The sequence below is a fragment of the Eulemur rufifrons genome, chromosome 23 (genome assembly GCF_041146395.1).
Source record: "Eulemur rufifrons isolate Redbay chromosome 23, OSU_ERuf_1, whole genome shotgun sequence".
In the NCBI taxonomy this organism is placed as follows: domain Eukaryota; kingdom Metazoa; phylum Chordata; class Mammalia; order Primates; family Lemuridae; genus Eulemur; species Eulemur rufifrons.
This window is the reverse complement of record NC_091005.1, coordinates 31,816,728-31,839,213: the sequence shown is the minus strand read 5'-3', so window position 1 is coordinate 31,839,213 and position 22,486 is coordinate 31,816,728. Positions and strand designations below refer to the sequence as shown.

At 42.8% G+C, this 22,486-nt stretch overlaps 2 protein-coding genes across 3 annotated transcripts in view; one reads left to right on the top strand and one right to left on the bottom strand.

Annotated features, from left to right (window-relative positions):
• The first annotated feature begins 284 nt into the window (after positions 1–284).
• On the top strand, positions 285–6,401 carry ORC6 (origin recognition complex subunit 6). Its single transcript, XM_069456392.1, has 7 exons — positions 285–560; positions 1,800–1,929; positions 3,163–3,326; positions 3,548–3,637; positions 4,766–4,878; positions 5,337–5,405; positions 5,872–6,401. The coding sequence occupies exons 1-7, from the start codon at positions 496–498 to the stop codon at positions 5,997–5,999; spliced, it is 759 nt and encodes a 252-aa protein (XP_069312493.1). The 5' UTR covers positions 285–495; the 3' UTR covers positions 6,000–6,401.
• Positions 6,402–13,141: 6,740 nt separating this feature from the next.
• Positions 13,142–22,486, bottom strand: part of MYLK3 (myosin light chain kinase 3) — a 52,058-nt gene continuing 42,713 nt past the window's right edge. For both annotated transcript variants that reach the window (XM_069456302.1, XM_069456301.1), the window contains exons 10-13: positions 18,208–18,336; positions 16,409–16,561; positions 15,383–15,515; positions 13,142–14,219 (exon numbers count right to left, since the gene is read on the bottom strand). In XM_069456302.1, the coding sequence (XP_069312403.1) occupies positions 14,160–14,219; positions 15,383–15,515; positions 16,409–16,561; positions 18,208–18,336 (475 nt within the window). In that variant the 3' untranslated portion in view covers positions 13,142–14,159. The remainder of the gene's footprint in view (positions 14,220–15,382; positions 15,516–16,408; positions 16,562–18,207; positions 18,337–22,486) is intronic.

The following is a 22,486-nucleotide window of genomic DNA, read 5'->3' as shown; positions in this document are numbered from 1 at the left end:
GCCCTCCAAGCCCCGCCCGCCATAGCCCCGCCTTCAGGCCCCGCAGGCGGCTCCTCGATTGGCCTACTTCTAGGAACGCAAGTCTCGCGTGCTTATTGGCCCTTGACACTTCACGCTAGAGTGACGGACCTGGGAACCAGCCAATCTCTCCATAGTGTGTTAGAATGGCCGGGGCGGTGCGGAGTGATGGGGATCGTTCGGCGTCAGGCTGGAGACAGCAGGAGGCAAAGACGCTGTGTGATGAATTTGTCAAGAAAGAAGAAACAGGAGGGGGGAACCGCCGGTTCACGTTTACTATATCCGCCTTGGAAAAATGCACTCACAGTGCGCGTGCGCAAAATAAAGACCAGGATTGGCTTGTAGAACGGTCTCAACATCTCATCCCAACCAATCCGGATGCTCCAGGGTTGGGCGCTAGCTCTCACTGGCCTGCGCTGAGTCTGCGCGCGCATTTCGCCTCGCCGTGGCCGTCCCCGGGTAGTTCCCGTGTCCGCCATGGGGTCCGGGCTGATCGGGCACCTGGCCCCGCGCCTGGGCCTCGCCGAGCCTGGCGTGCTGAGGTGAGTCCGGGCACCCACGCCGCCGGCGGGGCCCCTGGCCCGCGACCCAGGCCCTCCGACGAGGCCCGCGCCCTTCCCGGGCAACGGGCGGTGCAGGAGCCCCAAGGAGCGCCGGGGCCGCGCGGGGTGTAGGCCCTTCTCTGAGGAAAACTTCCCGGCCGTGGGCTTCCGTGAGAGGGCGAGAAGGAGCGATCGTAGAGGGCCCTGGGAACTGCCGGCTCGGTGGGAGCTAGCGCAATGGTAGGTAGGAAAAGGAACCAGTCGGGGAGAACGTCCGTCTGTCCTTCCGCAGACTTTCAGTGAGGGCACTGCGGAGGTCACGGTCTGTCATGGGGAGAACCGTGAAGAACGTTCCACAGTGTGACGTGCCGGGGCGACTGGGGTGCGGGGCAGCGCGCGGCCTGGCGGCTGCCTTTCACAAAAATTCAGAAAAGGGCTCAGAGGGGGTGCCGTTAGTACGGACACCAGACCGATACAAGGTGCCAGGCTCGGGAAGACGGGACAGTGGCGCGAGCAGACAACAGCCTGTGCAGAAGCCTTGCGATGGGGCGGATCTTCGCGTGACCCGTGGTTCGAGGTAGAGCCCTTGTAGTTAACGGGTGGAGAGCGGGACCAGGCTCGGGGCCTCAGCAGTCAGCTAGGCGAGGGCAGGGAAGGAAAAGAACACTTCTTTCAAGATTTGAAGACGGACCTCCAGGACTGTAATCATTTACAACAGCGGTTCTCCAAGTGTGGTTCCTGGACCAGCAGCAGCAACGTCTTGGTCCTTGTTAGAAATACAAATTCCTGGGCCCCATCCCAGGCCTACTGTTCAGAAACTGGGCGTGGGACTGGCAATCTGTTTTCACCAGCTGGTGCTTGTCCTGTACACTAAAGTTTGAGAATCGCGGCTTTAAAGGAAGTGGGGGGCGGGGAACCCTGGTCTAACCTGCCTGCCTCTGTGATTGGTTCATGTTTGTTCCAGTAGTGGAAGGAGCAAAGAAGGGATTTTTTTTTTTCTCCTGGAACTTACTTTTGCCTGAAAACACGTGAGCACAGTGATGTCTGGAGTCAGGGTGCAGGTTCTGTCTTTCAGAGCTTCCCCTCCCCAAAGAACGTGAGCTTCATGCCCAGCCCCAAATAAACTGGCGCAGTAGTTAGGCACAGTGTGAAGTCCACCAGGCTGCATCCATTGTTTACCAAAGTGTTGGGCAAACTTCTGAATGAGAGTTTTAGTGAACACTTTGCTCTTTAAACCAGGAAAGCAGAGGAGTACTTGCGACTGTCGCAGGTGAAGTGTACTGGCCTGTCTGCACACACCACAGAAACCAGCAATGCAGTTATGTGCCTGGACCTCGCGGCTTCCTGTATGAAGTGCCCCTTGGACAGGGTAAGGCGGTCCCACCGAGTGTCTGAGTAATCTATTGCAACATTAGTTAACCATTACATCTAAATTTTTGGTTGGACTAGACCCCAGTCAAAACTCTTGTTTTAGAATTTTCCTGGCTATTCTCATATGTTATTTTGGATGGACTTTAGAATCATTTTGTTGAGTTGGGAAAAAAATTTTTTGCAATATTTTCTTTACTCTTCACTATCTGGTTTCTCTGACCACCTCTTTCCTTGCTAGAGTTCATCTTCTACAGTGCTGCTAACATTATCTTCCTAAAGCACATACTTTAAAACCTGTGTTTTTCTTCCATTATCACAGTGATTGAGAGAACAAGCTTTGGAATCAGGAAGAGTCACGTGTTGGGACCAAATCTCAACACCATTTACCAGTTCTAAACCTCCGGTTTCTGCATCCACAAATTGGGGATAAAAATACCCATTTCACTGGATTTTTGTGAAGATTATACAATATATTGTAACACACTTAACACAGTACCTATGTCAACAATACACTCATGAAATGATAGTATTAAAAACAATGCTATGTTGACTTCCCACTATTATCAAACTCTCCAGCCTATGTTGAACCCTGATCTCAAACTGTAGAATTCACTTAACAGACTGTGTACTTTAGTCACTAGCAGCTTTATAAATACAATACTTTTTTTTTTGCTGTAGTGATCTTCTGGCAATCTCCTATTTGTCTTATGTGACCCTACCTTTCTGTTATATCCTTTCTGAAGTTTCTTTGACTCTCCCAAAAAGAGTTGGTTCCCCACAGTTGTTGATCCTCCTGTTTATTTCCTGGTTTCCTTTCTCTCCCTTTCCCTACTCCACACACATACCCTCCCCACCCCATTCCCACTACTTTTTCCTTCCTTTTCTCAATAAATTGCACATTGACACCTTTGTTGAAATACAAGTAACCATATAGGTGTCTCCTACCATTTTTTACTCACAGCTTGGCTACATTAATACTATGTAATAATTTTAAATTATCTGTATATATGCATGACTGCCTTTCTATAATATGAGCTCCTTGAAAGCAGTACTTACTCTGGCTGACATGATTACTATTTTTTAACTAAATGAAGCCAAATCTTTAGGTAGAGTGACTTGCCACGGAACTGATTAATTTTGAAAACTTGTTACTACTTATTAAACAAGTATTTAAGGGTACCAATATATAGAACTTATGATTTTCACGATCTATGTGTGTTTCCTTTCAAAGGCTTATTTAATTAAACTTTCTGGTTTGAACAAGAAGACATATCAGAGCTGTCTTAAATCTTTTGAGTGTTTACTGGGCCTGGATTCAAATATTGGAATAAGAGACCTAGCTGTACAGTTTAGCTGCACAGAAGCGGTGAACATGGCTTCAGAGTTACTGCAAAGGTATGGAGCATGAAGAACCTTAATTGAAAATTTATACTGATAAAGCAAAATTATCCAGTATGCTATTCTGGTTAATTTTCAGTTTTAAAAAAGTAACTAATATGCCAAAGTGACACAGCACGTCTCATGCGTTTTAAAAACGTTGTAAGTTCTGATTTACATTTTCAGTCCTTTTTGAAATATTTTCTAACAAAAATTCTGCAAACACTGTTTCCCCTTAGCTATGAGTCCAGTCTTCCCCAGACGCAGCAAGTAGATCTTGACTTATCCAGACCACTTTTCACCACTGCTGCACTACTTTCGGCATGCAAGTAAGTGTTCCTTTTAACATTCAGAAAAGTCCCCAGTTTATAGGTGCATTTTTCATTTTCAAAGAATACTTATAATTTAGTTGATTTCAATTCAGAGCATATTTTCCCCTATAAATAATATTGGGAATAGTGGCCAGGTTCCCCATTTATCCCATAATGTAGTTGACAACTTGGAACTAGTGTTGCCAGAAGTGCACTTGCCAAGTGGCATAAGCTGGTATTCTGATTTCTGAGTCTGCCTTTTATATAAGTGATGAAATCTGTCATTGAAACAGTATTCATGTGTGATTTCCTGTTTTTTTTTTTGTTTTTTTTTTAAGTACTGACTACAACTGGTCTTCAAGTAATTTATAAAACATTTCGGTGATAAGTTGTTACATCTGACTTGTAAAATTGTGGGTTATCTATGTATATACCGAAATGTTACCCTGGAAACATCAGTAATTGTTGATGTCTTTGTCTAAAGTTGTCTTATTTTATCTTGCTGGAAAACTCCTTAGAAAACAAAATGTACTTGGCCCTAAAATAATATGTTTCTCACCACCTAGCCTAATTTTGGTATGCTTGACTTTATTAGCTACAGACCCGGGAGTGATTAATGGACATTTGTAGAAAATGTCCCTTTAATTCAACAAAGGTATGTGTGTATAAAGAGGGAGTGTGGCTGTTATTATAGAAAACAGAACAGTCAGATAATCCCACTTTTGAAAGTGGTTTCCAGGATGGGGTGGGGAGTATGACATTCCTGTAGTGTAAATGCAAGTATCATGGGTTAAAATGAGTTGAACACTTAAAAATGCTATGATTGTCATTCAGCAAGTTAATAACATCCGTGATTTACTAAAAAGAGTTATAAAAGGCACGAAGCACTACAGCAAATGTCTTTTATGTGCCCCTTTTTTTACAAAACAAATTCCATGTGCATTTTAACTCAGTCCAATAAACAAAGAGCTTTAAAAGGCAAATTTACATGGTTATAGTTAATGACATGTTTGGAATAAAGGAAAAACTAGACAATTGGGGGTTCTTACTAAAGCATGGGCAAACAGGAAATAAATTGATAATCTGGTTGGCCAGAGAGGAGAACTATTGGTCTTGAGGAAAGCAACTTATGAAATTCTTTTGTAGGATTCTAAAGCTGAAAGTGGATAAAAACAAAATGGTAGCCACATCTGGTGTTAAAAAAGCCATATTTGATCGACTGTGTAAACAATTAGAGAAGATTGGGCAGCAGATTGACAGTGAGTATTCTGTAGTTCAAGAATATGTCATTTTAAAATGTAGACTTGCTGGTAAAAGTCAAATATTTTTAAACTTGCAAACTGGCTGCTTCCTAAATTCTATATTTCATGTGGACCAGGTACGTTTTTAGTGGGAAAATTGGGTTTTATGTTAATATTTTTCAAGTAAAGTAACTTAATAACTTTTTTAAAACCTATGATTCTGTGAATCTGTGCCTGGAAAATAGATTCTCTATTAACATGTTCCAATGTTAAATGAACATAAGCTAAAATAGACGTGATTCTTAAGTCTGACAAGAGAGGCCAAAGATAAGATAAGGCCAAAATCTTTTGCCTTCTCCTTATCCTCATATTTGGTCACTCAAGGTTCTAATTTTTATTTGTGATCCAAAATATGCCCAAATACAGAAATTGAGAATCGGAGGAAATTAACCTTGATAATACATTTTTCCTTAAAGGAGAACCTGGCAGTTCAGCTACGCTACCACGGAAAAAAAAGAAGACAGTGGTTGAACCCCCAGCAAAGGGTAAGTTTTACTAACTCTGTGCTGACATTGAAGTTAGTGCATTATGGAGGCTGGTGAGGGTTAAATGAAATAATACTATTAAAGTGCTTGGTTCACTGCCCATCAAGCATGCAATAAGTGCTTGATAAATGTTAGCTATTATTAGAAGTCTTGGAATGCTTGGAATATAAGGAAGAGAAAAAGGTGATAGTTAAGCTGGGTGCAGTGGCATAAGCTTGTAGTCCTAGCTACTTGGGAAGCCAAAGTGGGGGATTGCTTAAGCCTGGGAGTTCATGTCTAGCCTGAGCAACATAGCAAGACCCCATCTCTTCAAAAAAAGTGATAGCTGCTGTTTCTACATTTCATTTCAATATTTTATTTCCTATTATATTAATTAAAGTAGATACTTGAAACAAATTTGCTTTTTTCTTTTTTTGTTACTAAACATAAGAATTTTGAAATGATGTTTGATAATTTTCTCTCATAGAAACAGAGAAAGTAATAGAGATCCCACATAAACTGCAGAAAGATGAAGATCTGACACAGGATTATGAAGAATGGAAAAGAAAAATTCTGGAAAATGCTGCTAATGCTCAAAAGGCCACAGCAGAGTGATTTCAGCTTCCAGACTGGCATGCGATGCAAACTGAAGCACAGTGCCACCTCCAGGACGATCTGAGGGCTTTGGAATTCTGTTTGAACTTTTATAACAAGGATCCTAAGACTGTTGCCTTGATAGCAAGGAAGGCAGTGCTGGGGCTAAGTTCTGGGCAGTGGGCCGGCCCCTGACGTGGGCAACATTAGATCAGCCACAGGGCCTGATTGGAATAGCCTTATGTGCTCCTACGAAGTGGAATTGGAGCCATTTTGCTTTGTTGTGTTTTAAGTGAACAGCAGTCTCCTGTCCTATCTGGAATATAAAATTCAGGCTAAATGGAACCTTACGGATTCTCTTAAGTTTTTGTGTTTGACTAAATCAATATACTATACAGCCTAAGTTAATAAATGTTATTTTTATATGCATTCAAGTTGCACTTGTCATCAGGTTGGAGAAATGCTTGTTATGCTAAAAGCGATGTCTACTCTAGCAGGAAAAAAGGCACACTGCTCACCAGAGCACAAACTTGAATCAGACTTTGTGGGTTTAAAACCCTGCTCAGCCACTTACCACCTGTGAAACCTTGAGCAAATTAATTAGCTTCTTTATGCCTCATCTATAAAGTAGGAATAAAAATGGTATTACCGCATAGTATAATTTGAAGCAGTTTCTGAGCCAATACATGTAAAGCATTTAGCACAGTCCCTGCTATGAGTTTTAGTAAATATTAGAATGTAGAGAAAATCTCACATATAAAGGTCTCACATAAAGCATTAGCACCTTATTCTAAAATTAAGCAATACATAAAGGTTTAGTTTCTTTTATACCTACATACTGAAAAATGTAACCTTAGTGTCAATACTGCTTATTTTAAAACCATGGGAAAGGACCTTTATGGAAGGTAAGAAGTTGCTAAGGGCATCATGCCAAACATAATTTTAAGTAAAATTAAGAATACATGATCGGCTGGGCGAGGTTGCTCACACCTGTAATCCTAGCACTCTGGGAGGCTGAGGCGGGAGGCTCCATCAAGGTCAGGAGTTTGAGACCAGCCTGAGCAAGAGCGAGACCCCATCTCTACTAAAAATAGAAATTATCTGACAACCAAAAATATATAGAAAAAATTAGCCGGGCATGGTGGCGCATACCTGTAGTCCCAGCTACTCGGGAGGCTGAGGCAGAAGGATTGCATGAGCCCAAGAGTTTGAGGTTGCTGTGAGCTAGGCTGACGCCACGGCACTCTAGCCCGGGCAACAGAGCAAGACTCTTTGTCTCAAAAAAAAAAAAAAAAAAGAATACTTGATCTTATTAAATATTCCCATGATGAAGTGATTACATCTAAGTTTGTAAAAATCTATTTGGAATGGCATCAATAATAATAGTGATTGCCTTTTATCTGCTATGAGTAAGGCATAATACCTGTTGCACAGACCTAGAGTGATTAAAGGTGATTTTTTTTCTTTACCCTCCCCTTTTTGATTGTAGCAATTTAGCAGACTCAGGCTAAAGAAATACCACAATGAAATGATCCCAGCATAAGCATAAAGTCTGGCAAAGCCTGTGGGTATTGGGGCATGAACATGACCTTTGGAACCACACACACAGGATTGAAACTCTGGCTTTGCCACTTCTCCCCTAAAGAAAAAGCTCAAAATCTTACTGAACCTCAGTTTTCTCATTTGTAAGATAGAAAAGCCAGATGCAGTGGCACATGACTGTCGTCCCAGATACTCTGGAGGCTGAGGCTGGAGGATCGCTTGAGCCCAGGAGTTTGAGGCTACAGTGAGCTATGATTGCACCTGTTAATAGCCAGTACACTCTAGCATGGGCAACACAGCAAGGCCCTGTCAATCAATCAAAAAAAGTAATACATAAATAATGATATAAATAAAAATAAAAGATAAATTAATAAATCTGTCTTGTGAGGATTAAAGGTCATATTGTATTTGTAAAGTGCATAGCACTTAAAAGTCATTCATTAAGTAGTAGCTTTTGTCACTTTGGTCTAAAATGGATAAGTGAATCTTCCTCATTTATTTTAAGAAGGTATGTAATTTATTTGGTGCCAAGATTTAGCTTTCTAGCTTTGAGTCAAAAGCAATGTACTCATCACCATGTAAAATTAAGCACATTTACTTTTTTTTTTTTTTCTGATACAGAGTCTCACTCTGTTGCCCAGGCTAGAGTGCAGTGGCATCAGCCTTGCTCACAGCAACCTCAAACTCCTGGGCTCAAGCGATCCTCCTGCCTCAGCCTCCCGAGTAGCTGGGACTACAGGCATGTGCCACCATGCCCGGCTAATTTTTTCTATATATATTTTTAGCTGTCCATATAATTTCTTTCTATTTTTAGTAAAGACGGTGGGGGGGGGGGGTCTCACTCTTGGTCAGGCAGGTCTTGAACTCCTGACCTCGAACAACCCTCCCGCCTTGGCCTCCCAGAGTGCTAGGATTACAAGCATGAGCCACCGTGTCCGGCCTTCTCAGGCTTTTTCTTTTCCTTTTTTCCATAGTAGCCATCCTAATGGGTGTGAGATGTTATCTCATTGTGGTTTTGATTTGCATTTCCCTAATGATTAGGGAAAAGATGTGGAGCATCTTTTCATGTGCTCATTGGTTGTTTGTATATTTTCTTCGGAGAAAAGTCTATTTAAGTCCTTTGTCCCATTTTCAACATCTCTAATCTTCAGGGAAATGCAAACCAAAACCACAATGAGAGGCCTGCCGCGGTGGCTCACGCCTGTAATCCTAGCACTCTGGGCGGCCGAGGTGGGAGGATTGTTTGAGCTTAGGAGTTCGAGACCATCCTGAGCAACAGCGAGACCCCGTCTCTACTAAAAAATAGAAAGAAATGATCTGGACAGCTAAAAATATATATAGAAAAAAAAAATAGCTGGGCAGAAGGATCGCTTGAGCCCAGGAGTTTGAGGTTACTGTGAGCTTCCGGGGCAACACAGCGAGACTCTGTGTCAAAAAAAAAACAAAAAAAACAACACAATGAGATATCACTTATCTCCAGTGAGAATGGCCTTTATCAAAAAGTCCCAAAACAATACATGTTGGCGTAGATACGGAGAGACAGGAACACTCATACACTGCTGGTGGGACTGCAAACTAGTGCAACCTCTGTGGAAAGCAATATGAATCAGGTTGTTTTTTGTTGTTGAATTTCTGGAGTTTTTAAAATATAGTCTATGTACTAATCCTTATCAGATATATGATTAGCAAGTATTTTCTCCCATTCCTTAAGTTGCCTTTTCAATGTGCTGATTGTGTCCTTTAATGCCAGAAGTTTTTAATTTTGATGTAGTCTAATTGTTCTGTTTTTACTTTTGTTGCCTGTGCTTTGCTGTTATGTCCAAGAAATCATTGCCAAATCCAATGTCATGAAGTTTTCCCTGTTTTCTTCTATGAGTTTTAAAGTTTTAGCTCCAACATTTAGGTTTGATCCATTCTGACTTAATTAAGTATTCACTTTTAAATTACACTATTAAGATGTGATTCTGATAAATCTGGAACTTTTGAGCCTTGTTTATATACAATATGAGAATAAATATAAGTAGTACTGTTTGTGACTTTTTTCTTAATACCTTACAAGCAAGTAATGGTATTATTTTGATTATTTGGAATATAGTAGGCACTTGGTTATCCTTTCTTTCTGGTGTTTGGCGGGTTTTTTTTTTTTTTTATTAGAGATGAGGTCTCACTATGTTGCCAGGGCTAGTCTCGAACTCCTGGCCTCCGAGGATCCTCCCACCTCAGCCTCCCAAAGTGCTGGGATTATGGGCATGGGTCGCTGTGTCCCGCTGGTACTTGGTTATTCATTAAGTTAGTTGGGGAGCAGAGAAATTGCCTTAAAGCAGTCTCGTCCAAATGCCCTCATAGGGCAGGAATCATTTCTACAATTTTCCAGCACATTCATGCTCCAGTGATGGATGCTTCCTAGTTAGTTAGTGAGTCTGTTTCAGTACTGTTATTATTTTAAAAATGTTTTGGAAGGTCACTTCTTTCATAGCTCCTCATGGTTTCTTTAACTGACCTTTTACGTTTCCAAATATATACAGCAGTAAAGAGAATAGTATAATGAAACCTGTACCAATCACCCAGACTCAGCAGTTAATAAGATTTTGCTTAACTCTACCTTTCTTTTTCCTTGAAGTCATTTAACCTACATTTAACCACATTGGCATTATCACACCTCACAAAATTAATAGTAATTGTATCATCAAGTGTGAAATTTATATTTAAATCCCTGTCTCTAAAATATCTTTTTATTATTCAAATCAGGGTCAAAACAAGGTCTACACTTAACATGGGGTTACTAATTTTTAATTATAAAACCAATACATACTCATTATAAAAAAAAGAATTCAAGTGGTTCAGAAAGATACTAAACAAAAAATAGAATTCCCCCTCTCACAATCATCCACTTTTCACACCCCACTGTTAAGTTTCCTGCATATTCTAGAATTTTTTAATGCACATATAAGCACATGTCTCTTCACAAATGGGATAATAACAGATTTATGTTCTATTATAATTTTTTTTAAGAAAAGATGGCTTTCAGTACATCTAGATCTATTCTTAACAGCTGCAAGTGGTTGTCCACTCACATGGATGTTGCAAAATTCGCTTAACTAAAAACCCAAACTGATAGGCATGTGTTGGTTGTTTCCATGAGGGATAAATTTCTAGAAATGGAATTGCTTGATGAAAGACTTTTATTTGGATACATATCCATCAAAAGCGTGAGAATGCCATTTCCCCACACGCTCACCAACTCTTCACCGATCTCATAGGGGAAAAAAGCAGCAGGCAGATACCTTTTCAAGTTTCTCAGCTCAGCAGTTTCCAGTGGCTATTTGTTTATTCAAATGGAAAAGTGATACCAATACAGTTGCCATCTAAAAATTTTTGAGGCTGGGCGCGGTGGCTCACGCCTGTAATCCTAGCATTCTAGGAAGCCGAGGTGGGAGGATCACTCAAGGTCAGGAGTTCAAGACCAGCCTGAGCAAGAGTGAGACCCCCCCGTCTCTACTAAAAATAGAAAGAAATTAGCTGGACAATGAAAAATATATAGAAAAAATTAGCTGGGCATGGTGGTGCATGCCCGTAGTCCCAGCTACTTGGGAGGCTGAGGCAGGAGGATGGCTTGAGCCCAGGAGTTTGAGGTTGCTGTGAGCTAGGCTGATGACACGGCACTCTAGCCCAGGCAACAGAGTGAGACTGTGTCTCAAAAAAAATTAAAGAAAAATAAAATTTTTTTGAGCTAAGTACCCACCAGCAAAGTAAAGTACTAAAAATATCCAGAAAATTCAAACTTCATAAAAGCTCTCTCGCATTTAGGTTCAGGGAGGCTGAAATCCACGTTCCCTCTCACTTGTGTGGGCTCGGCCTACATGTATCTTTCAAAGGGACTTTGGAGAGAAATTGTTTCTCTATGTAAAGAATAATAGCATAAAGGGAAAATTAATTAAAATTTGATACATACAGGATTCTCTCTAGATCTGTCCTGTCAAAGATAGATGCCACTAACCACAACACTTAAAATGTGGCTAATGCAACTGCAGGATTGAATTTCCAATTTTATTTAATCAATGTAACAGTGGATACTCCATTCAATTATTGGAAAAATTTTAAGTATGTTTCAAACAATTTGAGTATGTAAGTATATTTTTCAGCAGTAAATTTTATAAAATATAAATACAGATTAAGTAGTATGGTCAATGAAAACCTAGCATCTGAATTGTTTTTTTTTTTTAGAAACAGGTTTCACTCTGTTGTGCAGGCTGGAATGCAGTGGCACGATCATAGCTAACTGTATCCCCAAACACTTGGGCTCCAGCGATCCTCCCACCTCAGCCTCCTGTGTGGCTAAGGCTACAAGCGTGTGCCTCCACACCCAGCTAATTCTTTCTTTTTAAAAGTGGGGTTTCTCGACATTGCCCAGGCTGGTCTCAAACTTCTGGCCTCAAGTGATCCTCCTACCTCAGCCTCCCAAAGTACTGGGATTACAGGCATGAGCCACCATGCCCAGTCTCAACATGTATTTGAAGGATAAAATACATGCCAGATTTTGGAGACTTAGTATGAAAAAAGAATATAAAATATCTCTATAATTTTATATTAATTATATATTGAAATAATTTTATATTGAATTGAATAAATTATTAAAATGAATTTCAATGGGTTTTTTTTTAGAGGAGCTACTAGAAATTTTTAAATTATGTATATGGCTCTCATTATATTTCTGTCGGGCCGTGCTGCTCTAGATCAGGGTAATTAACTACCTTTTTCTGGGGAGAAGATTCATAGCATTCCCCAAAGAATCTTAAGCCCCAAAGAGGGTAAGAGCTGTCATACCAGACACAACTGCAAAATGTCCTCTCCAGCTCCTTCTGGAAGATGCCTCAAAAAAAACCTTTTTCAGAAAGATAACCGACATTTAAAAAATAAAACATTTTACCAAATCACTGTTACTGTCTCATCAAAGGGCAGTTTCCAACAGCCATCTCTTCTGATGCTCATTCATTAACTGGCCAACTTGGAGTCGACCTAAATGTGCCGGTGCTGAAAATCTCAGTTTCCTGACAAGGGTTAGTGTTCCAGAGGCCAGTTATAACTCGAGAACTGCAGAAGCAAGATAACCTCTCGACCTTCTGCCTCCCTCTCCATACCCACGTCCTGTGTAATTCTTAGTAATAAAGTACCCCTTTTAATCATTTTATAAATTGGGAAAGTGTTTAGGATCCACATACAGAAGTTTGTAACTGTGTTGCTCACCATGCTGAGAACAGTGTCATTTCAGTGACTGGACGCTGTGGCTAGTCTGCAATGCGTGTAGTAAAGCATTTAAAATTTACAGCGGACCCTTGAACAACGTGGGGGTTAGTGGTGCCGACCCCCTGTGCAGTTGAAACTCCAACGATGACTTTTGACTCCTCCGAAATTTAACTACTAATAGCCTACTGTTGACCAGAAGGCTTACCAAAACATAGTCAATTAACACATATTTTGCATGTTATATGCATTATATTCTGTATTCTTACAATAGAGTAAGCTAGAGAAAAGAAAATGTTATTAAGGAAATCAAAAGGAAGAGAAAATATATGTAGTATTCATTAAGTGGCAATGGATCATCATAAGGGTTTTCATTCTCATCATCTTCGTGTTGAGTAGGCTGAGGAGGAAGAGGAAGAGGAGGGGTTGGGCTTGCTGTCTCAGGGATGACAGAGGTGGAAGAAACTCTGTGCAGTTGAACCCGTGTTGTTCAAGAGTCAGGTTTACATGTATATAAGAAGTGTACATTTAAAGAATGACAATATTAAAAGTGGTATATCTAAAGTAGCAGGGGAACAGTTTTCCTTTATTGTCTCATGAGGTATCACTGAGGTGTCTCTCTCAGAAAGCTGAACACCCTTATATTCTTCTCTCTTTCATACATTGCATATTGCTTTCCAGATTATAAGACCAGAAACAGAAATTCACAACCAAGAAAGAGGGCTCAGGACAGGGCAGAATTAGGAGAAAGGGTGGAGGTGTGTATAGATTTAACAAGCACATTCAAAATGCTCATTGCTCTGATTTGGCATGACAGTTGATCTATTTTGAAATTTCAAACAATGATGTTGATTCTCAAAAGGGAGCATATGTTAAAACAAGCTGGAGGATCACTGTCTTCGATCCACGTTGCTTGACACTAGAGTAGGGTAGTAAAATCTCAGCTCACACCCGAGCAAATCAAAATTCTAGGAATTCCTTGTACTGGAGAAGATAGTACTGAGTAACATGCCCCTGCAAAATAGTCTACTGAGTTCTTTAATCTGAGTAAGTTTAGAATATAAATTTGACATATGCAAAGTAGGAGCTTTCCCACCTACCTAAAGCATGCCTACACTTACCACCAAAAGTAGGTTACTTGAAAAGAAAGGAAACACAGCATTTCAAACTTAGTGATCTTACAAGGCAGAAAAAAGTTCTTAGGATGCTTTCTTTAGAGCCACTTTTCATCCACAAGAAAGGCAAAGGCAGCAGCCATAACCATTTTTTTTTTTTTTTTACAAAATAAATGGAATCAATAAAAGTAAAAGGCCAGATTATTTAAAATCTTGAGTCATCTCTTCACTTCACCATTGGCTTCAATAATTTCTGGGCCCATCGGAGCAGCAGAGATGAAGATTAGGGACAAGTTGGAAATTTCCTTAACCTGTTGGCAGCAGTCACTACGTAGAAATGTTTCTTGAGGCAAGGAGAGAATAAAAGAAAAGAAAAGGCATATTTTTAGACCAATGTCTTTAAGAAGAAACAACTAAAGGACTTAAGTGAGTCTAGCCACTTGGGTTTGTTTAAAATGGATACCCCAAAGGGAAATAATTTTAGTGGAACAGTCACATGACTCTCAGAGGCATGTTTGGAATAAGTATCAAATGACAAGACAGGTCACCCTGCCCTTTTCACATAAGCGATGGGAGCACCCTAGAACAGTTCTCAAACTACGATTCACAACGTACCAGGGGGTCATGAAGTCAAATTGGTGGGTTGTGATCAGCACTTTTTAAAAACGAAACCAAATGACATAGGATAGAAACTATCAGAGTGCATCACACGCAGAGTAAATGTCGCGAGATTTCTGTACTGTGCATGCGCACACGTGTGCGTATGTGCACCTGTGTACCGGCTCCCTCGGTAGAGTGTTTCGTTTTTGGTTTTTGATCCTCAGTGAGGATCCAAGACAATAGCAAAATGTTGGGAAGCCACTTTCCTGGATCACAACTGCTTTGAAGATGGGTTTTATATCCACGGTACCAAAGAGTTTTGTTGTAAACAAAATTGTAAAGCTTTGAAAGCTTAATAGGGCTTTCCCATCCCTCACTTCTTTTTTTTTTTTCTCTTGTTCTTTTTTTTTTTTTTTTTTTTTGAGACAGAGTCTTGCTCTGTTGCCCAGGCTAGAGTGCCATGGCGTCAGCCTAGCTCACAGCAACCTCCAACTCCTGGGCTCAAGCGATCCTCCTGCCTCGGCCTCCCAGAGTGCTAGGATTACAGGCGTGACCACCACGCCCGGCCCCATCCCTCATTTCTGAAATGTGGAGGAATCTGGCCTCGTGCTATAAGCAGTTGGTTTAGGAGTTTCACTACGATTGCCATTGAGAGCATATGCATAAACTTCATTTTGTCACTTCAAGTGTCCATATTAAGTACAAGCCAAATGTAACTTTATGTCAGTTATTTTTGGTCTGTGGTATTTCTAAATCAAGTTAACAGCTTTTGACATGAGAGAGACTTTTTCCTCTAAATAGTCTTTCTGTTTAGAATCAAAATGTAGGTAAAAATTTAGCTACAATTCTTTCAAAGAACAGATCAAGAAGATAAATGCTGCCTTTACTAAAAGAAAAACAAAATACCTTCCATTTTCTCTGAGCCATGTATTTCTGCAGCAATAGCTGGGATTTGAGACCAACTTTGGATCTTGAAGCTTTGGCAGGCAAATTATTCAGCCACTCATGTTTCAGGCACTGCGTAGCACTCATTCTGCAGCTGTGAAATCAAACAGCAGTCAACGCTTTTAGTCGGGGCTGCCTTTTCTAGTCCAAAAATCTGTTAGATGGTGCAGGAAGCCTGAGTCAGTGGAACGGATTAATCATTTAGGCAGATTCGGGCCATGTACCAAAAAGGGAACTCCTCATGCCTCAAACTGCCCTCCTTAGCAATGCCAGAAGGTCCTCAGCGTTGCCTGAGGCCTGTGTCCCGGTGGCCGATCACCCCTTCCGAGGGCCGGATCGAGAGGGCAGCAGGAAGGGGCTGTGCCTGGACTCGCTTGCAAGAAGCAAAAGAACAGGAGGCTTGAAAGAATCTCCTTTCTCCTTCCAGAGTGTAAAGTCAACTTGCTCATTTGAATTGGACATTTTTTTTCTTCTCACATAATTTTCGGTCAGAAAGAAACAAAACTGTGAAGGTGAGGGAAATATGAGCTCAGAGCTCAGACTCTCAGGCCTTCCCTCTGGGCTACTCATACACCACCTTTGGTCATTTTCAGTTATTACTGTGTGTCTGAGTATCAGAAAACCTCAGTGGCTCAGCCCATGACTTCCATACAGCTGCCGGAGCCTAGCGACCTTCGCCACTAAGAAATTTATTCTTGGGAATAACATCTGCATAGCTCAACTGTTGGTCAACCTTATCCTGTTACAAGTGATAATAACTTGGAGATAGGACCAATTTGCAAATATGCCCCTTTCTAAAACTCTGTATTTCATGGTCCTAGTTGTTTGCTTTTAAATTGATTTCCTTTGTCCCTTTCTCTGCTCCCTTTATTGTTCCAAAGCAGCAGCAGATGAAGAAACCCTGAACGGAGCTGCCGCGGTCCTGCCCAGCACCCAGACCCGGGCCGCCCCTGGAACGGTCCCTGAGTGAGCAGCAGCGAAAGGTACCTCTTCTCTTTGATCAGCAACCTGGAAACAAAGTCCTTGGCCTCCTCCGACAGCCCCTCAAAGGTGTCAGCGTCGAAATCCCAGCTGCAGTTCACAATGAAATTCATGGTCTCTGCGTCTGTTTCCCCTAGAAATGGGGACAAGCCACTGAGTCTGCAGAGGAGAGAACGGACCGTCAGTGTGTCCACGTGCCGATGCAGGTGCTGACAGGACAGGACAGAGAAGAACTTAACCAGAACCGAGAGGGTTCCAAAGGAGAGCACCCACCACCTCTCCACAGGGCACAGTCCAGCGTGCTCAGGAAGGGGAGGGAGCAGAAGGATTAAAAATGCGGAGGCAGGAGGAGCATTTGGAATAAATCCCCCACCGTGCTCACCTCTTTTCCCCTCATCCACTGGGGCCCAAGTCAATATGCCCAGTTACCAAGTACAAATACATTTAATTAAAAATAATAACAGCTTTCCAGGCGGGGCATTGTGGCTCATGCCTATAATCCCAGCACTTTGGGAGGCCAAAGTGGGAGGATTGCTTGAGGCCAGGAGTTTGAGACCAGCCTGGGCAATACAGTGAGACCCTGTCTCTACAGAAAATTTTTAAAAATTAGCCAGGTGTGGTGGCACATGCCTGCAGTCCCTGGGGAGGCTGAGGCAGGAGGATCACTTGCACCCAGGCGTTCAAGGCTGCAGTGAGCTGTGATAGCACCACTGCACTCCAGCCTGGGCAACAGAGCAAGACCCTGTCTCAAAAAAAGAAAAAAATAAATTAAAAAAATAGCTTTCCATGTCTACGAAACCACTGGGCTCATTTAAAAATCTCTCTGGGCTTTGGGCCAAAGGAAAACTAGCTTGATTAGGCTCCTGCTAGAGTGAAGGCAGCGAGGCAGGACAACCTAATGGCTGGCCTTGGGGCTCCCAACACCCCGGCCCAGCGCGACACACACAGTCAGTGCAGGGACACCGGGCAGCAGTGGCACGATGAGGAGAAAACATGACTTTGTGGCCTCTAAGGAAGTGGCCAGGGAAGTCCCCAGTTGGAGGGAAGGAAGCAGGGAGCACGGGGTCAGAAGTGACGAGGCTGAACGAGGGCTGCCCGTCGCTCTCACCCCTCTGGTGCGCACCAGCCCCGCTGGCACCCACGCACCCGAGCGTCTGTGCTGGAGGCTTCCCTCCCGTGGAGGCTGGCTGTGCCCACCTAGAGGTACCGGGAAATTAATTCTACCCCTGACCCCACCCAGGACCAGCCCTCCGACGAGAACTAGTAAGAGTGGACATAGAAGTACCCCAAGCCCCAGCCCGCAGGCGGGGGTGCGCCACAGGGGGCCCCAGAGTTCCCCAGCAGAATGAAGCCCCAGGTGCCCACAGCCAGGCCTTCCTCCAGGGTCGTTATTACTTCCGATTATTTTTAGTTATTCCTTTATGTCCGAGTATGGAAAAGACTCGATTGCTCAACTCAGGACTTTGATATAGCTGCTGAAGCCTAAGTAGGCCTTTATAACCAAGAAATGAGATAGTCAGACCTTTATTCTGGGGAATAACATGGGCATGTCTCAACTTCTTTTCAACATTAGCCTACTACAGTGATAACTTGGAAAGAGGAACAATTTGCAAATATAGTAACTGACACACTCTTACTGGCCGGCCACCTCTCCCCGTCGCACTACCCCACCCCTCTGTTGGGGGTTCCTGGAGACCCCTCCCAAATACACTACTTGCACTTAAATTTTTGCTGCTCCTAAGGGTACCCAGAGCAGGACAGATGGCCCCCATCTCCACCCTGGAGCCAGGCTCCTAAGCACTCACAGCATGTAGGTGATGACTCCCACGCTCCACATGTCCGTGGGGAACGAGACAAACTCATAGTTGACGACTTCTGGAGCCAGGAACTCAGGAGTGCCGAAGTTTACCTTCAGCTTTTCCCGAGGCTTGTACCTGCGGAGGAGGGTGCAGAGAACCATGGGAGTGAGGCCTGGGAGAAGATGTGGGTGCTGGGGCTAATTCCCAGTCGGAAGCAGACACCCCCACTCTTCCTTCGAGCTGTGCTGCCTGAACCTCACACCCACGCCACACAGGTGGTTTACTGGGGACTAATCACACCCCAAGGCCCCAAACGTCAAGCTTTTCTAAGTCAGGGGCAGAATCGGACACCGCAGTCCTCTACACATTTACAGTCTGAAAAGGCGAGAGGATCAGTGTGTCTCACTCAGCGCGCAGCCACATGAACAAGAACAAACAAACAGGGTAGAAGCCATCGTGGGGGACGGACAGCTCTGTGGGTGTGCATCGTGTGCTTGGAGGGGTGACTGTAAAAATTAGGAAAAGATGTTCATCATCACTAATCATTAGGAAAATGCACATCAACACCACAGTGTGATAGCACTTCACACCCATCAGGATGGCTACCAGATAAAAAAGAAGTGGAAACTAAACAAGGGTTGGCAAAGATGTAGAGAAATTGGAAAACTTGTGCACTGTTGGGGGGATGCAAAATGGTGCAGCCACTATGGGAATCTGTGGAGGTTCTCCAGAAATGACATGTAGAATTACCATACGTTCCAGCAATTCCACTTCTGGGTATAGAGCCAAAAAAATTGAAAGCAGGGTCTCCAAAAGATATTTGTACACTCATGTTTATAGCAGCATTATTCATAGTAGCCAAAAGGAGAAGGCTACCCAAGTGTCCATTAACAGATGAATGGATAAACAAACCGGTATGAACACACAATGGCATATTATTCAGCCTTAAAAAGGAAGGAAATTCTGACACGGGCTACAACATGGATGAACCGTGGGGACGTTATGCTGACTGATACAAGCCAGGCACAAAGGAATACAGTATGGTTCCACTGATAGGAGGTCCCTAGCGTAGCCAAATTTACAGAAACAAAGTAGAAAGTTGGTTTCCGGGGGCTAGGGACAGGGGGAAATGTGGAGTTATATAATGGGTGTAGAGTGTCAGTTTTGCAAGATGAAAAAGTCCTGAAGGTTGGGTGTACAACAGTGTGAATATACTTAACACTACTGTACAATTAAAAATTAAGATGGTAAATTTTTTTCTTTTTAAACTTATTCATATTTATTTATTCTAAATGACAAATGAAAACTGTATGTACTTATGGTATACATGACTGTTTTGATATGCATTGTGGAATGGCTAAATCAAGCTAATTAACACATGTATTACCTCACACACTTATTTTTTTTGTGGTGAGAACACTTAAAATCTATTCCCTTAGCAATTTTCAAGTATGCAATACATTGTTATTAACTATAGTACAGTGCATCCCTTGAACTTCGTCCTTCCGTCTAACCGAAATTTTGTATGCTTTGGCTGACATCTCCCCACAGCCACGTATTGCCCTTGGTACCCACCATCCAACTCTACCGCCATGGTTTGTCTTTTGGATTCCACGAATACGTGAGATCATACGATATTTGTCTTTCTGTGCCTGACTTATCTCATTTAACATGACATCCTCCAGGTTCATCCATGTTGTTGCCAATGACAGGATTTCCTTCTTTTTTAAGGCTGAATAGTATTTGATGACATATTTATGCCACAGTTTCTTTACTCATTCATCCATTGCTGGACACTAGGTGGTAAATGCTATATGTGTTTTTTTTACCACCATTCCAAAAAGAAAGAATTAGAAAAAGTTGTGGATGTGAAGTTTAAGCCAGGCTAGCAGCCGATGGCTGAGTGGGAAAGGGGGTAGTAAACAGTGTTTTTTAGAGTCACTCTTGAAACAGAAGAAAATCTCTAGCTAAAATGTAACAGGCACTTTCTATTCGCCAGGCACTACGCTGAAAGTTTTTCATCCTCACAGTAGCACTATGAAAGAGTAAGATTATTGTCCCCATCTTACAGATGAGGCAATTGAGAATAACAATACTAAAATAAATAAGATAAATGTTCTGCTAATACATCCTGCCTCCTTTAAACCCAGTTTTCAAGGAGCAGTCTCCTCTCTTCCCAATTTGCTGAAAGCCAGACAGACACAGACCCAGAGCCAACGCAGCCTACCTTCGCCCCATGAAGGAGCAGCAAGGTGGCTGGCGGGAAGCCAGGGAGCTGGGCGAGGGTGCAAGCTCTCCTCTGGCAGCCTGCCCCTCCCCTGCACCTGCACCTGACCCAGGTGAGAGGAACAGCCTTCCCTTTCAAGGAGAGAAGGCCCCTTCCCTCAAACCCTGGAAGCCACTTTCCCAGCTGCATTCTTGTTCCCAGTGCCCCACTGTGCCCTGTATCTAAATCCTGTGTCATGCGAGTTTGTAGTTTCTTCCACTACCCATTGATGCTGGGCTTGGCTGTCCGAGCTGCTCCAGCCAAGGGAAGGTGGGTGGAAGTGACAGTCGGCCAATTCCAAGCTGGGCCATGAGAGCTCGCCCTCTTGCTCCTCTGCCCTCACCATGAAAAGAGTGAGAGGCACATGGTGCAGACCTGTCCTCACGGACCTGCGTCCTGGATCCAAGCCCAGCTGAGCTCAGCCTGCATCAGTGACTCCCAACCAGGGGTGTGTGGGTGAATTAATCAGCTATCTGGATTTTTAAAAAATCCCTGATTTGTAACATTTGCAATTCTGTGGTATGGTGTAGATACCAATTTTACCATGGCCAATTTCAAGGTACCATCATGATGTCACTGAACGAAGACTTGGGAAGAGCTGTACAGTGGCACACGGTTCTAGAGTATTTCTACCATACAGACACAATAGGCACAAACAACCTCTTGAGCACAGAATGGAGTGAAATAATTAGGAAGTCATGAGCTTTGAATATTTAGTATCTTTGGTTTTAATATAATTTCTTTCATGGTAAGTTTATATAATTTAATTTTTTAATACTGGTTGTGTTTAACAACTGAATCACAAAATTCCTTATCATGAGCTAATATAGTAAGTACTAGTTGAGTTGGGTCCAGCATACCACTACCCCAGTTGACTCACAAATGTGTGGATGAGAATAAATTATTGCTGTTTTAAGCCTCTGGGTTTGGGGATGGTTTGTTATACAGCAGTATTATGGCAATAGCTGACTGAATCATTCACCCCAAAGCTGTCAAAATATCATCAATACCCTCTTCTTCAGATTCCTAACATAAGTCCATCTGTGACCACAGGGTGACATTGCAGGTCACACCCTCACAGGGCTTGGGGTAGGCATCCCCTTGCCCTGCCAAAGGATCTGATGAAATGGGATCTTTTGTGCTCTAATTTCAGTCTGAGCACTGGACTGGGAGTCAGGAGACTCCTAACATGCTGGATAGAGACTTAGCTTAAGCAAGATAATTTCCATTCGGTCCCCAGCCTTAACCCTTGACATGTTGACACTTAGATCCAGGATGGCTCTAACTCCCCGCCTGGAATAACCCTGGTCTGTCTTGCTGGGTGTCATCGCCTCTGAAGGTTTGTATGCGCCACCCACTACACCAGGGCCACGCCTCCACTGAAAATCTGAGCACCACCCAGAATACAACCTTATTTTCTATGTTTGTATTAGAGGGAATAATTGGCATTTCGTCCCTCTTTACAAATTTTGGCTATTCTGCAGTACAGATATGCTTTCTCCACCTGCATATACTCCCACAGAGCCTTCCTCTTGGACAGGCACATTGCCCAGGAAGTGGGCCAGTTTGGGAAAACCATTTTGGCAAAAGCCAATTTGCCTAACAATTGTTGGCTGAATGACCCATTTCCCAGATGACTGAGGAACCCGTGTCTCTGTCAGCCTGGCCCCAGTGAGTGCAGTTTCCTGAGCTGTGTGTTTCAGGCACTTGCATGTCACCAATGCCCAGCAGTTTTATGTGAGTGGCCCTCTCTTTTTTTTTTTTTTTTTTTTTGAGACAAGGTCTCATTCTGTCACCCAGGCTGGAGTGCAGTGGCACCAGCATAGCTCCCTGCAGCCTCGAACTGCTGGGCTCAAGGAATCCTCCCGCCTCAGCCTCCTGAGTAGCTGGGACTATAGGTGTTCACCACTACACCCAGCTAATTTGTAAAAAAATTTTTTTGTAGAGACAGGGTCTCACTATGTTGCCCTGGCTGGTCTCAAACTGCTGGGCTCAAGCGATCCTCCCGCCTCGGCCTCC

Bases quoted from the DNA above. Each gene is read 5' to 3' on its own strand.
- ORC6 (XM_069456392.1), top strand. From the start codon at position 496: ATGGGGTCCGGGCTGATCGGGCACCTGGCCCCGCGCCTGGGCCTCGCC. The intron at 561-1,799 runs GTGAGTCCGGGC...TCTTTAAACCAG, and splicing joins GCCGAGCCTGGCGTGCTGAG to GAAAGCAGAGGAGTACTTGC. The intron at 3,327-3,547 runs GTATGGAGCATG...GTTTCCCCTTAG, and splicing joins GCTTCAGAGTTACTGCAAAG to CTATGAGTCCAGTCTTCCCC.